The 17,436-nt window shown below is 39.2% G+C and overlaps 1 protein-coding gene across 1 annotated transcript in view; it reads right to left on the bottom strand.

Moving 5' to 3' along the window:
- Window positions 1-17,436, bottom strand: part of NPSR1 (neuropeptide S receptor 1) — a 138,115-nt gene that overhangs the window by 43,006 nt on the left and 77,673 nt on the right. Inside the window, 1 exon segment of the mRNA XM_032642574.1 lies at window positions 4,518-4,621. Coding sequence (XP_032498465.1) covers window positions 4,518-4,621 — 104 coding nt within the window.

The raw sequence follows: 17,436 nt of genomic DNA on the forward strand, positions 1-17,436 counted from the left end.
AAGAGTGATCAGAGATTGAAGGCTCCCCTGAGGGATATAAGAAGAAGTTCTGGTCTTGCTAAAAAGGTGATGAACGGTCAGAGAGATAAATGATGGCCAAATTTTACAACAAAAATAAGATGACTGTCTCCTTAGAGAAAACTGGGATTTTTATGTGGGATCCATGAATTCAGAATTGTTAAGGCTGGCCACACTCAGTTGAAGAGATGGCATCAGAGAAGGATGGGAAGGAGAGCTCCCAAGGGCAGAACCCCATCGGGTAGAATGTTGTGATGAGACGGTCATAAGAATGGCGGCATCCGCGGCTGTGTTGAGTGAGATGGCTCACACAAGCTCAGAATCTGAAGCAGGAGGAAAGGTCACAGTAGAGTGCCCAGAGGAGCAGGCAAAGTCAATAAAAAGAGATCTACTTTGAGACACAGGCAAAAAGAGTATTTAACTTCAGGAGCCTTCAAACATCTAGGCAGGGTGGGAGGGAGATGCAAGAGGGAGGGGATATGGGGATATATGTATATGTATAACTGATTCACTTTGTTATATAGCAGCAACTAACACAACAATGTAAAGCAATTATACCTCAATAAAGATGTTAAAAAAAAAATAGAGTGATGACCAAACGTATACTGAGCAACTGAAAACTAAAAGAAGGCATTCATTACAGTACCACCGTTAGACAAATTAAATTCAAAGCAATTAACACTACATGGAATAAAAGGATTATTTATAGTGATAATAGATACAAGACACAATGGCAGTAGAATATTAATAAACCTAAATGTAACAAGTAACATAACACCAAATGTATAACTAAGATGTTCAAAGTTCTACAGAGGAAAAAAACACAATAATACATAGGTAGAAATAATTAAACAAACTGTAAGAATAATACACATTATTGTAAAATATCTAGGCAATATTTCAAAAATTAGTCATAAACTAAACTACTGAGAAGAAAAACCCTCAATAGATTCCAAAAAGTGGAATTTATACAATTCACATATCTAAAACAACAAGCAGTAAAAGCTGAAATTAGTACCTTCTTTTTTTTAAAATACCACTTGGAAATGTAAACACCCTTATAATTAACTTGAGTCAAGAAGGAAATTAAAGTATAATTATAGTCAATTCATAAATGTCAACAATGAAAATTCTACACGTCAACAACATATGGGATACCATTTGTAGAACAGATGGCAGCTTGAGGACATATGTCTAAATTCTCACTACCCCACCCTCAATTCTGACAAAAATGACCTAGGAAATATGAAACCAAAAAAACAAAAAAATTCTTGCAGAAAAGTGAGACTTAAATGCAGAAAACTTAAAAATTTTTATTTAGAAAAATGCCAGATTGGATTCATTTAAAGTAGAATCTCTGAACCGACTTTTAAAAAAAGTCAATATACTTTATTTTTTAGAACAATTTTACTTTTACAGAAAAAATTGAGCAGATAAGACAGAGAGTTTCCATATTAGCCCCCCTTCCCCACACTTTCTCCTCTTATTAACATCTTACATTAGTGTGGTCAATTTTTTAAAATTGATGATCCAATATTGATACATTACTATTAACTAAAGTCCAAGGTTTATATTGAGATTCGCTCTTTGTGTTGTACAGAACCATGGGTTTTGACAAATGCATACTGTCATTGATCCATTATTACAGTATCATGCAGAAGAGTTTCACTGTCCTAAAAATCCCTTGTGCTTTATCTATTCAATCCCTCCAAATCCCTGGCAACCACTGATCTTTTTTTTTTTTTGCGTTACGCGGGCCTCTCAATGTTGTGGCCTCTCCCGTTGCGGAGCACAGGCTCCGGACGCGCAGGCTCAGCGGCCATGGCTCACGGGCCCAGCCGCTCCGCGGCATGTGGGATCTTCCCGGACCGGGGCACGAACCCGTGTCCCCTGCATCGGCAGGCGGACTCTCAACCACTGCGCCACCAGGGAAGCCCACCACTGATCTTTTTACTGTCTCCATGGTTTTTCCTTTTCCAATGTCATGTAGTTATAATCATACAAAAGTAGCCTTTTTAGACTGGCTTCTTTCACCTAGCAATGTGTGTTTAAGATTCCTCCATGACTTTTCATGGCTTGATAGCTCATTTTGGCTTATTTATCCATTCAGCTTTTGAGGGGTATCTTACTTTTAGATTCTAGCAATTATGAATAAAACTGCTATAAACATTCTTGTGCAGGCTTTCGTGTGGATATAAGTTGTCAACTCAATTAGGTAAATACCTAGGAGCACAATTGCTAGATCGTATGGTAAGAGTATGTTAAATTTTATAAGAAACTATGAAACTGTCTTCTAAAGTGTACCATTTTGCATTCCCACAAGAAACGAATGAGACCTCCTGTAGCTACACATTCTCAGTACCATTTCATATCTTCAATTAAAAAAATTTTTTTTAGCCATTCTAATAGGTGTGTAGTGGTATCTCATTGTTGTTTTTCTTTGTAATTCCCTAATGCCATGTGATGTTGAACTTCTTTTCATATGCTTGTTTGTTATCTGTGTATGTTCTTTGGTGAAGTGTCTGTTCAGTTCTTTTGCCCATTTTGAAGAGGGTTGTTTGTTTTCTTATTGTTGAGTTTTAGGATTTTGTTGTATATTTTGGATATAAATTCTTTATCAAATGTATGTTTTGCATATTTTTCCCATCTGTGCCTTGTTTCTCCAGTCTCTTGACAGTGTCTTTTGCAGAGAATAAATTTTAAATTTTCATAAAACCCCAACTTTCAATTTTTTCTTTTATGGATTGTGCTTTTGATGTCGTATCTAAAAAAATCATTGAAAGACCCAAAGTCCCCTAGATTTTCTCCTATGTTATTTTCTAGTAGTTTTATAGTACTGCATATTTCATTCCAGTCTGTGATCCATATTTAATGAGTTTTTGTGAAATGTGTAAAGTTGGTTGGATTCTTATTTATTTATTTTTGCAAGTGGATGTCCAATGACTCCAGCAGCATTTCTTAAACAGGCTATCCTTTCTCCATTGAATTGTCTTTGCTCCTTTGTCAAAGATCAGTTAGACTTTTTGTGTGTATCTGTTTCTGGGCCATCTATTCTGTTCTGTTGATCTGTTTGTTGATTCTTTTCCAATATCATGCTGTCTTGATTTCTGTAGCTTTATAGTAATTCTTGAAATCAGATAGTGTCAATCTTCCAACCATGTTCTTCTTTTTCAATATTGTGTCTGCTATTCTGTGTCTTTTGCCTTAAACTTCAGCATTTGTCCATATCTATAAAATAACTTGGTGGTATTTTGATTGGGATTGCATTGAATTTATAAATCACATTGGGAAGAATTAACATCTTAACAATAGTGAGCCTTCCTATCTATGAACATGGAATATCTATACATTTTAAGATATTGTTTGATTTTTTTTAAACAGAGTTTTCCCAGTTTTCTTCATATTGATCTTGCATATATTTTGTTAGATTTATACCTAAATATTTCATATATCTGGTGCTAACATAAATGGTACTGTGTTTTTAACTTTAACTTCAAATTGTTTATTGCTGGTATATGAAAAAACAACTGGCTTCTGTATATTAACCTTGTATTCTGCAACCTTGCTATTTTTTACTTAATTGTCTACATAGACAAACTTGTCATCTGTGAACAAAGATGTTTTTATTTCATCTTTCCCAATCTATGTACCTTTTATTTCTTTTTCTAGTTCTTTTGAATTAGTTGGAACTTCCAGTATGATCCTGGATAAGAGTGTTGAGAGGAGACATCCTTGCCTTGTTTCCAATCTTAAGAGGAAAGCTTCTAGTTTCTCACCATTAAGTATGAGGTTAGTTGTAGGTTTTTTGTAAATGTTTGTTATCAAGTTGAGGAAGCTTTTCTCTATGCACAGTTTTCTGAGAGTTTTTACCATGAGTGGGTATTGGATTTTGTCAAATGCTTTTCCTGTATCTATTGATATGATCATATAATCTTTTCTTACCTTTTGTTGTTATGAATTACATCAATTGAATTTTGAATGTTGAACTGGCCTTGCATACCTGGAATAAACCCCACTTGGTCATAGTGTATGAGGAAATAATGAGAAGTCTGCAGTCTGCAAGGCGGCCCTCACCTGACCATGCTGGCACACTGATCTTGGATTTCCAGCTGCCAGAACTGTGAGAGAGAAATGTTTATTTTTTATAAGCCACCTACTCTGTGGTATTTTTGTTATAGCAGCCTGAATGGACTAAGACAGCCATAATATGTCAAAAGGAATAGTAACCCAGAAATTTTACCTAATGCTTGAAATATGAATGTTTATGTTCTTATTGTTTCTTATTTGTATTTTCTTTATATAGGTATTATTTTTAACAACCAAAAAAAAAAAAAAAACCATGGAAAAAATCTTAGAAATTTTGCTTCTCCTTTCAACTAGGAAGAAGTGAGCAGTTTGTTGCATCAGAGTGCAGGGTTTTATATTATCTTCCTTATGAAGAATCCAAGAGCTAATTTTGATGTCAGTTTGTCTCATCACATTTGGAAGGTGCTACATACCTGCAAATAGCGGACTACTTGGCAAACCAGATCAGGTGCCATGAAGTCTCCAGTGAATCTCCCAATGATATCTGTCAAGATGTTAACCAGTCCTGTGAAAGAGTCTAACAAAAACACACAAGTGGTTGATTTCAGCCTCTTTCAAATTTGCAGCTATGCTACAGTAGAAATGAATTCCTGGGGAGATTTTTTTTTTTTTCTTTTTTTCTGATTTGTTAGGTGGCCATTAAGGGAATGTAAGACAAGGCAGGAGTTACTTGACCTTATTACTAGAGCCTCTCACCACTCAGATGTAGCTACTTAGGAAGGAGTTTTGAAGTGACTAAAGAGGAATTATATTAATCACAGAGTTGACCTTTTAAGTCAGAGGAGAGGAGTTTTAAAGGTGTTTAGACCTGTACTAAAACAAGGACTGTGTGAGGATCAATAAAGTGCAAAACTAAGAAAAGGAAAATATTTATTCTCATGAAGACCCTCAAAATTTCCCTTTCTGCACCCATCATTTTACAACTTGGACCTCTCGTTACCTCCCTACATCCAGGTATGGCCCCCTTCCCCAGGTTCCTCTGCTTTCTTCTTCTTTCCCCTTTCAAATCCACCTTTGGAAAAAGTCAAGTGCATGATTTATCAATTTCATTGACTTAGTTGGTTAAACTACAGAGGAATTGAGACCAAGATATGAGACCAAGGTTAGAGATTTTGTGCTCATTTCTAAAGTTACAGACTATATTAAGTTGTACGGATGTCTCCAGAAGCTATGGTAAAATATGCTATATGTCTAGAAGTTCCTTCTCCCCCCATCCCCATGACAAATATCTTTAATTGATTATGTGATCCAGAATCTTTCTCAAAACAGTGCTTCAGGGATTCTCTGCTGATTGATGAATAGGACTAGAACTTAAGACTGATTCACTGACTTAGGGTCACTTTCTTGGGAGATGAGTTATAACACTTTGTCCAGGACCTGAGAGGCAGGAGGGTAAATCTTCTCTTTCTGGATCTTCACCATTAATAGGGTGAAGTCTGAGCCCCTAGTTTAGCATCAAAGCCTTCCACGATCTGGTGTTGCCTGCCTCTTTTCAAGTCCCCAGCTGGCATTTTTATATTGAACACCAGTGTTCTGCCTGTCTCTTCCTTTTTGTTTCTCTATAAGTAACAACAATTAGAAGCATTGGCAAGCACACGGGAACTACCAGAAAATTGTCAGAAAAATTGGAGGAGAGAAATCTCACGGCAGTTCTGGATAGTCAGAGAAGTTCTAACTGAGAAGGTCAGATGAGAGCAGGGTCTTCAGAGTTGTGGGGTTGTGATTAGATCAAATAGGAATTTTACAGAGCTTTTCGTGGCAGATGTGGACTCATTGAATGAGTGGATGGACATTGGAATTACTTGGATATGCTCTTTTGGTTTACTTATTCCTTAATTTAAAAATAGTGAGGAAAAACCCCCCAAGCTTATGTTTCTCTAGATCTAAGTGGTTATATGAACAATTATAATGCACTCCAGTAAAAAAAACTTTCCCCCTGGAGCTCAAGCTTAAATAAGCCCATCTCTGGGAGGAGACTATCAACAGACTGTGCCACTGCATTTGTTATTAAGCAAATGCTGCTCAATCTGATCGTTAAAAGCTATTTAGTTGCCTAAGTAATTGAGGACAATGCAAATAAGCCTTTCCTAAATGGTAATTAACAGGACCTTAGGAACAAAGTGTACACTTTAAAGGCTTAATCACTTCCATGTATTACTCTTGCTTTTTAAAATTTCTTCTGTGAACGATTCTAGGAAACGGTTACACTCAGAAAAGCCAAAACCAGCTCCCGGCAGGCTGTAGCGTTCCTTTGACAGGTTCTTGTGGGTTCCATGTCCGAGCCTGAATATGATTGGAGTGGGGAGAAGTCAAAATGAGATGACACCTGAGCTGAACCCTGAAGGGTCAGTAAGGATAGGTCAGGGGAAAAGGGAGGGAACGACATTGATTCTGGCACAGATGACAGCATGAACAAAGTTATGGAGGTGAGACAAAGTGAGATGAGAAATTAAATGGCTTGTGCATATGAAACAACAACAATTTGTTGAAGGATAAAATAGGTGCTTGAAAGTGGCGAGAAATGGGCGTGGAGAGACAAGAATCCAGGGATTTTAGGGTCTTATGTGCCAATTAAAGAAGCTTTTGTTTTCTCATATACTGAGGGAACAATTAAATGTTTATGTACTCAGACATGTTTTAAATAGATTTCTTTAGTTACTGTAGTGGTTGTGGCAGGGAGGGAGGGGGAGATCAGTTTGGTAGTTCCAGTACTGGAATTACCATTTAGATTTGTTAGGGAACTGTGCAGAAATTCAAGAAAGAGATCATGACAATGAAAACACAATGACCCAAAACCTATGGGATACTGCAAAAGCAGTTCTAAGAGGGGAGTTTATAGCAATACAATCCTACCTTAAGAAACAAGAACCATCTCAAATAAACAACCTAACCTTACACCTAAAGCAATTAGAGAAAGAACAAAAAAAAAACCCCAAAGTTAGCAGAAGGAAAGATATCATAAAGATTGGATCAGAAATAAATGAAAAAGAAATGAAGGAAACTATAACAAAGATCAATAAAACTAAAATCTGGTTCTTTGAGAAGATAAACAAAATTGATAAACCATTAGCCAGACTCATCAAGAAAAAAAGGGAGAAGATGCAGATCAATAGAATTAGAAATGGAAAAGGAGAAGTAACAACTGACACTGCAGAAATACAAAGGATCATGAGAGATTACTACAAGCAACTATATGCCAATGAAATGGACAACCTGGAAGAAATGGACAAATTCTTAGAAATGCACAGCCTTCTGAGACTGAACCAGGAAGAAATAGAAAATATGAACAGACCAATCACAAACACTGAAATTGAGACTGTGATTAAAAATCTTCCAACAAACAAAAGCCCAGGACCAGATGGCTTCACAGGCAAATTCTATCAAACATTTAGAGAAGAGCTAACACCTATCCTTCTCAAACTCTTCCAAAACATAGCAGAGAAAGGACACTCCAAACTCATTCTACGAGGCCACCATCACCCTGATACCAAAACCAGACAAAGATGTCACAAAGAAAGAAACCTACAGACCAATATCACTGATGAACATAGATGCAAAATTCCTCAACAAAATACTGGGAAACAGAATCCAACAGCACATTAAAAGGATCATACACCATAATCAAGTGGGGTTTATCCCAGGAATGCAAGGATTCTTCAATATATGCAAATCAATCAATGTGATACACCATATTAACAAATTGAAGGAGAAAAACCATATGATCATCTCAACTGATGCAGAGAAACCTTCCAACAAAATTCAACACCCATTTATGATAAAAACCCTCCAGAAAGTAAGCATACAGGGAACTTACCTCAACATGGTAAAGGCCACATATGACAAACCCACAGCCAACATCATCCTCAATGGTGAAAAACTGAAACCATTTCCACTAAGATCAGGAAGAAGACAAGGTTTCCCACTCTCACCACTCTTATTCAACATAGTTTTGGAAGTTTTAGCCACAGCAATCAGAGAAGAAAAAGAAATAAAAGGAATCCAAATTGCAAAAGAAGTAAAGCTGTCACTGTTTGCAGATGACATGATACTATACATAGAGAATCCTAAAGACGCTACCAGAAAACTAGTAGAGCTAATCAATGAATTTGGTAAAGTAGCAGGATACAAAATTAATTCACAGAAATCTCTTGCATTCCTATACACTAATGGTGAAAAATCTGAACGTGAAATCAAGAAAACACTCCCATTTACTATTGCAACAAAAAGAATGAAATATCTAGGAACAAACCTACCTAAGGAGGCAAAAGACTTGTATGCAGAAAATTATAAGACACTGATGAAAGAAATTAAAGATGATACAAATAGATGGAGAGATATACCATGTTCTTGGATTGGAAGAGTCAACATTGTGAAAATGACTATACTACCCAAAGCAGTCTACAGATTCATTGCAATCCCTATCAAACTACCACTGGCATTTTTCACAGAACTAGAAAAAAAAATCTCACAATTTGTGTGGAAACACAAAAGACCCTGAATAGCCAAAGCAATCTTGAGAACGATAAACAGAGCTGGAGGAATCAGGCTCCCTGACTTCAGACTATTCTACAAAGCTACAGTAATCAAGACAGTATGGTACTGGCACAAAAACAGAAATATAGATCAATGGAACAGGATAGAAAGCCCAGAGATAAACCCACACACATATGGTCACCTTATCTTGATAAAGGAGGCAAGAATATACAGTGGAGAAAAGACAGATTCTTCAATAAGTGGTGCTGGGAAAACTGGACAGCTACATGTAAAAGAATGAAATTAGAACACTCCCTAACACCATACACAAAAATAAACTCAAAATGGATTAAAAACCTAAATGTAAGGCCAGAAACTATCAAACTCTTAGAGGAAAACATAGGCAGAACACTCTATGACATAAATCACAGCAAGATCCTTTTTGACCCACCTCCTAGAGAAATGGAAATAAAAATAAACAAATGGGACCTAATGAAACTTCAAAGCTTTTGCACAGCAAAGGAAACCATAAACAAGACCAAAAGACAGCCCTCAAAAAAAAAAAAAAAAAAAAAAAAAAAGACAGCCCTCAGAATGGGAGAAAATATTTGCAAATGAAGCAACTGACAAAGGATTAATTTCCAAAATTTACAAGCAGCTCATGCAGCTCAATATCAAAAAAACAAACAACCCAATCCAAAAATGGGCAGAAGACCTAAATAGACATTTCTCCAAAGAAGATGTACAGATTGCCAACAGACACATGAAAGAATGCTCAACATCATTAATCATTAGAGAAATGCAAATCAAAACTATAATGAGGTATCACCTCACACCGGTCAGAATGGCCATCATCAAGAAATCTACAAACAATAAACGTTGTAGAGTGTGTGGAGAAAAAGGAACACTCTTGCACTGTTGGTGCGTGTGTAAATTGATACAGCCACTATGGAGAACAGCATGGAGGTTCCTTAAAAAACTAAAAATAGAACTACCATATGACCCAGCAATTCCACTATTAGGCATATACCCTGAGAAAACCATAATTCACAAAGAGTCATGTACCGCAGTGTTCATTGCAGCTTTATTTACAATAGCCAGGACATGGAAGCAACCTAAGTGTCCATCAACAGATGAATGGATAAAGAAGATGTGGCACATATATACAATGGAATATTACTCAGCCATAAAGAGAAATGAAATTGAGTTATTTGTAGTGAGGTGGATGGACGTAAAGTCTGTCACACAGAGTGAAGTAAGTCAGAAAGAGAAAAACAAATACCGTATGCTAACATATATATGGAATCTAAGAAAAAAAAAAAAAAGGTCATGAAGAACCTAGGGGCCAGACAGGAATAAAGACACAGACCTACTAGAGAAGGGACTTGAGGATATGGAGAGGGGGAGGGGTAAGCTGGGACAAAGTGAGAGAGTGGCATGGTCATATATACATTACCAAATGTAAAATAGATAGCTAGTGGGAAGCAACCACAGAGCACAGGGAGATCAGCTCTGTGCTTTGTGACCACCTAGAGAGGTGGGATTAGGGAGGGTGGGAGTGAGGGTGACCCAAGAGGGAAGAGATATGGGGATATATGTATATGTATAACTGATTCACTTTGTTATAAAGCAGAAACTAACACACCATTGTAAAGCAATTATACTCCAATAAAGATGTTAAAAAAAAAAGAAAAATCACTGGTACCTAGTATATGTCAAATTGGAGTAAAAATATAGAGAAAGATGCAAAATTGACATATATTTTATAAGGTAAAATAAGAAGGATTTGGTGACTATTAGATGTTTTAGAGGTGAGGTAGAGGGAGAAGTTGACAACGTATTGAGTTGGCGAAAAATTTCGTTCAGGTTTTTTGTGACATCTTACGGAAAAACCCGAACGAACTTTCAGGCCAACCCAATGTTAAGGTCCTGGCTTACGCGGCCCTGGTAGATGGTAGCGCTTCCTGCAAATACAGGAGGATAAGCTCACTGTGGGTTGCTTCCAGGCTTCCTAAGATTTTGTGTGAACATAAGTTTTCATGTCCTCAGGGTAAAAGCTCAGGAGTAGACTGTTGGGCCATAGGGTAAGTATGGCCTTTCTTAAGAAACTGCTCAACAGTTTTACGGAGTTGCTGCACCACAGTGATGCTCACTGAAAAAGTATGATTCAGTGCTTCTGCATCCTTATCAGCACTTGGTATTGTCTGTATGTTTTCTTTCAGTCATTTGACAATGTATGCAGTGGCCTCTCATTATGGCTTCAATGTGCATTTCCCTAATGGTTAATGACATTGTTGCTATGGTCATCCTCACCCTGTACAGGCTTCAAATTCCTCTTTGGATGCTCTGTTATGGTGGGAGCTGGGGTACTGGAGGGTTTTAATGCTGCACTCTCGGCTTTCAGATGCATCTCTATTCCTGTAGCACTGTTACAATTTACCACGCAATGCTTGCTAAGCTGGTGGTTGTAATGCTCTGTTTTGTCCTGGCTCAGCCTCAGTCTCACATAGACCTGTGCACCTGGGCCTTGGGCCTGGGACATTTTCAGTGTTCCAATTCCTCCCTCCCATGACAATCAAACTCCTGCCTTGTATCTGTGGTGGGTCATGTGTGGGAGAGAGTTTCAATCTCTTCCTCTAGTGGTAGGAGACTTCTAATGGCATTGGTATAGTATCCTGGACCAGCTGCTTTATACCTCCATCCCAAAGACTGAGGGTTTTTAATGTTTCTGTGCCCTTCTCTGTGCTTTGGGGGCAATAGAATTTGGTCCCACGGTGGCCTACGGTTTTTATTGAGAGAAGTGACTGGCAGGAGGGCAGCATTTCATGCCTTTCCTGCAGGCATGGCCTAAACCTTCCTGTATACCTGCACACCGTCTCTATAACAACGCCCCAATTCTGCCATTGCAGTGTGGAAGCAGCCATGGGCACTCCTCTAACTGAATGGGCATGGCTGTGTCCCAATAAAACTTTATTTATAAACATGGGCTTTGGGCTGAAATTGGCCTTTGGGCTGTAGTTTGCCAACCCCTGGTCTACAGAATAAACTCCAAATGCCCTGTTGTGACTTTGGGATCCTTCCTGCCTTTCTCTTCAGTGTGATCTTTTCTCATCCTATCCTAAATTCATACTTCAAGAGAAACCCTTTCAACCAGCACATTAATAGTGACATCCAGTTAGTTGGTCAAAACATTGGTTAAAGAAAGGAAGCGCACCCACAAACTCATCTTAAAATATCTTAACGTAAAACATTCACAGACATTTATATGTCTTTTCTTTACCATAGGGCCAAGACTTTTATTTGATTTTATGCCTCATCTTTTTTTGTGTGCCCAATGCATTTTTTATGATTGCCAGTTCTGGTTTCTTTAGATTAGAATGAGAACTTGAGATATCAGCAAAGCAACTTGAGACAGAATTTCATTGTAGGGATTTTTTATAATCCTCCTTCATTCTTTTATAGTTCCATTCTCTGGGCTTAATTCTATTGCAACTTCTTTTAGTGACTCAGTAAAAATAAAAAAGTCAAGTCTTTTCAAAGTATCCAACTTAATTTTCACAGAAGCAACAACTCTTCAATGTTGTTTATGTTAATTATATAATTTCAGTAATGAGTACAACTGGCATAAACTGGAAACAAACATCTGTGACTCAAATAACCCAAGAGGTGGAAGCAGAAATGGACAGGCTCATTAGGGTCCATCCATCTTGTCATGGACGCTAGTTAGTCAGGGTGTTTTCTGCTAGTTTGCAGAAAGAGTGGAAGTGTTAGTTAATCCAGTGAGGCACTTAAGATGTAGCAGAGAGCTTCTACTGGGAAGCCCTTACTCCCTTGACCATCCCCAGCTGTTCCTTCTGCCAGCCCCTTTCTTTATGTTGGTCCCTTGACTTAGGAGGTTCTTTATGCACCTCTACCTGAAGGACATCTCCTAACTTTTTTTAGGTTTAGTTCAATGTTACCTCCTTTATGATGCCTTTTCTTCTCTTCTTCCTGAAGACTACTGAGATTGGCTGATTCCCTCTTCTGGGCTTCTCCCTACCCTACTATCGAAGTACCTGTAACACATTAACATGTTAAAATTTTCTTTCTAATTCCGCTATACCGTGGGAGGACAGAGATTCTTTTATTCACCTTCACGTCTCCGGACCCTAACATTGTCTTATTTAGTGGTAAGAGCTTGGTAACTTTCCACTCAGTGAATGACTACATTATTACTGCTGTTGCTTGATTGGCTGGCTGCAGCGGAGGTGGTGCCACAGAGCAGACTGAGCCACATTAACAATCTCCTTCAATGTAGATTAAGATAATGATTACAGAATCCAGATGCTGGAAGGAAGAACATGATTGGAAATTTTGATCCCTCAGCAGATTTCTAAAAGAGCTCTCCGGATTCTAAGATCTCAGCTAGGTTGCAAGACCACAGTGGCTGTGCCTTACTCATGTTTATAGTCTCATCCCTTTTTATGGTGTCTTGCAAGACACTCAGTGCTTGCTAGATAAAGAAGGGAACGTTGGCTTATAAAACAGATTTGCAAACGTCTTGAAAATGCAAGGCCACCAGGGTAGGATTCACTCTGCATAGAGAGCAAGTTGAAGCTCCACTTCTTAGATTTCTACTTGCTCTGAGTTGATGTTTGAACTTTCCCATGCAGAGTAGAACTATAGGAACAATGAACACCTAGCAAGCTGAGTAACTCTTTTTCTTGGTAAGTGAGTAGTACATGAACATTTGTTGCACTGGATAAGGGGCTATTGAAGCCAAACACAATATTTATAACATCAACACGTCTGATAATGTAAGATCCTTTTAGCTCCAACTATGGGTTACGGATGACAGGTGCTCTGGTTTTACTGTAGGGACACTCTGGGTAACAGTTTCAACTGTGAATCTCCAGGTTTGATGCTTCTAGCTCAATTCAATGCCTTTAGTGTTGTTTGTTTTGTTTTTAAAGCAGAGGAGGTGATAATAGTTTGCTTGCAGTTGTACAAGAAACTATTTTTTGGTATTACTAAGGATCCCACTCTCTCCCACTTTTCTTTTTTAACAACCATATGCTTGAGAACACTCTAAATGAAACAAGATTTCAAGACATTATGTGAAAGATTTTTAATGATAGAACTTGCATTGCCCAAACTGATGTCAGGTGCTTAACTGCCAATTAAAATTATTTCTCAAAAAAGTAAGTTCTGGGCTTCCCTGGTGGCGCAGTGGTTGAGAGTCCGCCTGCCGATGCAGGGGACACGGGTTCGTGCCCCGGTCTGGGAGGATCCCACATGCCGCGGAGCGGCTGGGCCCGTGAGCCATGGCCGCTGGGCCTGCGCGTCCGGAGCCTGTGCTCCACAACGGGAGAGGCCACGACAGTGAGAGGCCCGCATACCACAAAAAAAAAAAAAAAAAAAAAAAAAGTAAGTTCTTGTGTCTCTAAGCTTTGGGCTCATTTTACAATACTAATATGATTCTGGCACTGTGCCCTTCCGCCAAGATTAAGTACTAGCTGAGCTTAATGACCTAAACTGTCACTCCCCAGCTCTTTATTAATCCCAGGAAAGTGGCCTGTACCTCGGTCATTACTGCTCAGTTAGGTAAATAATCATCACATCCATTCTCATTAGAGCACTCTCTTCACAGAAAGCTTTGTTCCTGAGAGTTTTCAATTAGTCTTAACAAGTCATAAAATGCCACTCATGTCTTCCTTTCTCCATTGGTCCACCAAACAAATAAAAATCATGTGTCTAATTAAAGAAACCCAAGTCCTCCTAAAACCTATTCCCTTTGCTTCTGTTGTGTTCAAAAGCCAAGAATCTCATTGGATGAGGCCAACTGGCCAGCCTGGGTCACTGATCATTGCTGAGTGGTGAAGAAGTCTTACACTGGTACGTGCAAACATCAGATTCAGCAAGAGAAAATGTTTGCTTGAAATGAGGGAAGATAAGGCACTGAGTCACTGCTATTTCTCCTCTTCACTCCACTTTAAGGGGAAATTTCTTGAGGCAGGGTTGTACTCAGTCATCATTGCACAACACGGGACTCAAATTGACTCAGTATAAATATAAGAAATGGACAACTTGTTTCCTCTTTCAATGAGATTGTGTTTTCCTAGTAAGAAGAATTGACATCAATGACCTGGGATGTTTAGAAATCTAAGTGTAGGGGTGAGGAGTTCCATTTGCAGTTATCCAAGAGACAGTTCTTTGAATGTCTTTTTTTTTCCCTTTGCACTCTTGCCCAAGGACAGGTGAGTTGTAACAGGTTGGAACGGAAGTGGTCAATAGTAACAAGAAATATTTGGTTCTCATCTCATCCTGCTGAAACCAGGTATAAATTTGTACATAGGGACATGAGGCAGACACGGAGATACACTACTCAGATCCCTATTCAGGAAATTGCTGTTGAGCTGCAAGGAGTGCGGTTCACTGGCATCCTCCAGCTGTTAGATTCTCAAGGTTTGCCTCAGCTTGAGGTCATGTTATTCTTAATCCAAGCTCTGCCAGTGCCTGAGATACAGGTAGAAGGATCTAGTCATTTCTGTGCAACATGGGAATCCTTTAATGAGCTGGCAGAATCTGGTAGGTTGCCATCATACTTTGATGGGTCCTCCTGACCATTCCTTTTTCTTTTCTTTTCTTTTCATAGGTGTTACTTCCCCCAAAACCTTTGCATGCCTGATTCTATTCTAACATCTGTTTCCCAAAGAATCCAACTTGTAACAGGAAGTAAGGCAGGAAGGGACACAAGATCATTCATTGTCTTGGGATGGTCTTTATGGCTGCCCTTTTGCATAATCTAAGATCTTAGCAAATATCCTGTTTCACTGACCCTACCCAGGACTGTACTGTGCACTTCTCTGTCGTCAAAGGGTTTGTAGTTAATATATATTGTTTAATAATCATAGAGTACCAGGTAGCCTCTATGCTCTGTTAATCCCCAAACAATGAAAACCTTTGCTGATATATTCCTGATGCCCATGAGACTAGTCACCCATCCATGAGACTAGTTACCCATCCATAAATCTTAAGTTAGGAATGCATGTCCTGTTTCCAAACACCTACTCCCATACCCTAGATTAACTATAAAATTGTCTCAGTGGCCCCTCGTCAGAGTGGACTACAGCTGCCAATGCTTCTGGATCGTTATCTGCCTCAACCTGATCCCATCCTGTGAGTAAGTTACCCTATAATTAACTGATCCATTGGGTATATGGAGCTTCCTGCCTCGTTTTTTTGGTCTCAAGATGCCTTCTCAGGGGGCTTCCCTGGTGGTGCAGTGGTGGAGAGTCCGCCTGCCAATGCAGGGGACACGAGTTCGTGCCCCGCTCCGGGAAGGTCCCACGTGCCGCAGAGCGGCTGGGCCCGTGAGCCATGGCCGCTGAGCTTGCGCATCTGGAGCCTGTGCTCCGCAATGGGAGAGGCCACAACAGTGAGAGGCCCGCGTACCGAAAAAAGCGTATAAAAAAAGGTGCCTTCTCAGTTCAATGGGCACTTTTCATTCCCTCTGTCCTCCAGCAGGCTTCATGCTCTCAGATCCTATTGAAGGTCTATGAGAATCACTGATTGCACTTACTGTAAAAGACATTGTTGAGAACATTCTACTGAAGTCTTATCCAAGTCCTGTATATAAGCTCCACAGAATCAGTGTTCATGCTCAGGAAACATCTTATGGTGCATTTCCCTCAAGGCTAGAAGGAATCATATCTGAGGAGTTTTTACCCTTAGTTTTGGCTACTAGGAAGCACAGAATGAAATATGCTCAGTTGCAGTAACTTTGTAGTACCTCAAAGCTTAAATTTGGTTTTGATTTTGTTGTCTCTGTATAGTTTAATATTTCCCATGGCTCTCATATTTTATTTTGTATTTCTCACTTTATTGGGTATGTCTTACGTGTTATAGGCAGTGGATGCAGCATGGGTCCTGGAGCCTGGCTGTAGGGATTTGAATGCAGGTTCTGCCCCGTAATAGCTGTGCCATCTTAGGCATGTCACTAACCATGCTGAACATCAGGTTCTTTGTAAAAATGTGATAATAAGAGTACGTGATTTATAGGGCTATTGTGAAGGTTAAATGAGATAATGCATGCAAACTGCTTGGTAAAACGCTTGGTGTAAACCCTGAGTACCTCTGATTGGGGGTGATGCAATGAATAGGGCTGAATGACTAGACGGAGTGCTGCATGGACTGGACGTGAAAGGGGCTTCCTTGTAAGGTAAGTTCTGAGCTCATAACCAATTTCTGGAAGATAGTTTTCTGAAAATAATTAATAAATAGGTGGTTGAGGCTCTGATTAGACTCGATCAACAGTAAAGACTGGCTGTTTTATCTGCTATAAGGCACGGTAGTTAATTGAATACATTTGGCATCCACTAAGAAGAGGGTGGTGATTAAGTTAACTGAGTGCCTGACAAGGTGAATAGAACCCAGCCAATACTTGAGGGAACAGAACTCAAGATAGACGAGCTGTGCTGAGTGGCTCAGGGATTGGATAGCTATTTGTTAGCAGGGATGCTGTTGGTGGAGCCATGCTTTGTTAGGCTAGACGGCTCTGTGCATTACAGGAAATTTCGCATCCCTGGACTCTGTGATAACTCCAAATGCCCCACCGTTTCTAAGTGCCCAAGGGCTGCTTCTAGTTGAGAATCTCTGAAGTATGAAAGGATATTTGGGCTTAGATTGAGAATATAAGCTGATGTCCCTAGAACATTCACAGTTCCTGTAGCCCTTTCACTCAAATGTATCCTGGTCTACGTGGCTCCTTGGAGTTGGTTGATTTCAGGCCTGGGGCTGGGAAGAGTACAAGATGAGCCTGGAAGTAAAGAAGTGCCTTGGCCTCAACTTTCCAGGTGATGCCTTTCCCAAGAAATAGCT

The sequence above is a fragment of the Phocoena sinus genome, chromosome 9, assembly GCF_008692025.1.
Source record: "Phocoena sinus isolate mPhoSin1 chromosome 9, mPhoSin1.pri, whole genome shotgun sequence".
Taxonomy (NCBI): Eukaryota; Metazoa; Chordata; class Mammalia; order Artiodactyla; family Phocoenidae; genus Phocoena; species Phocoena sinus.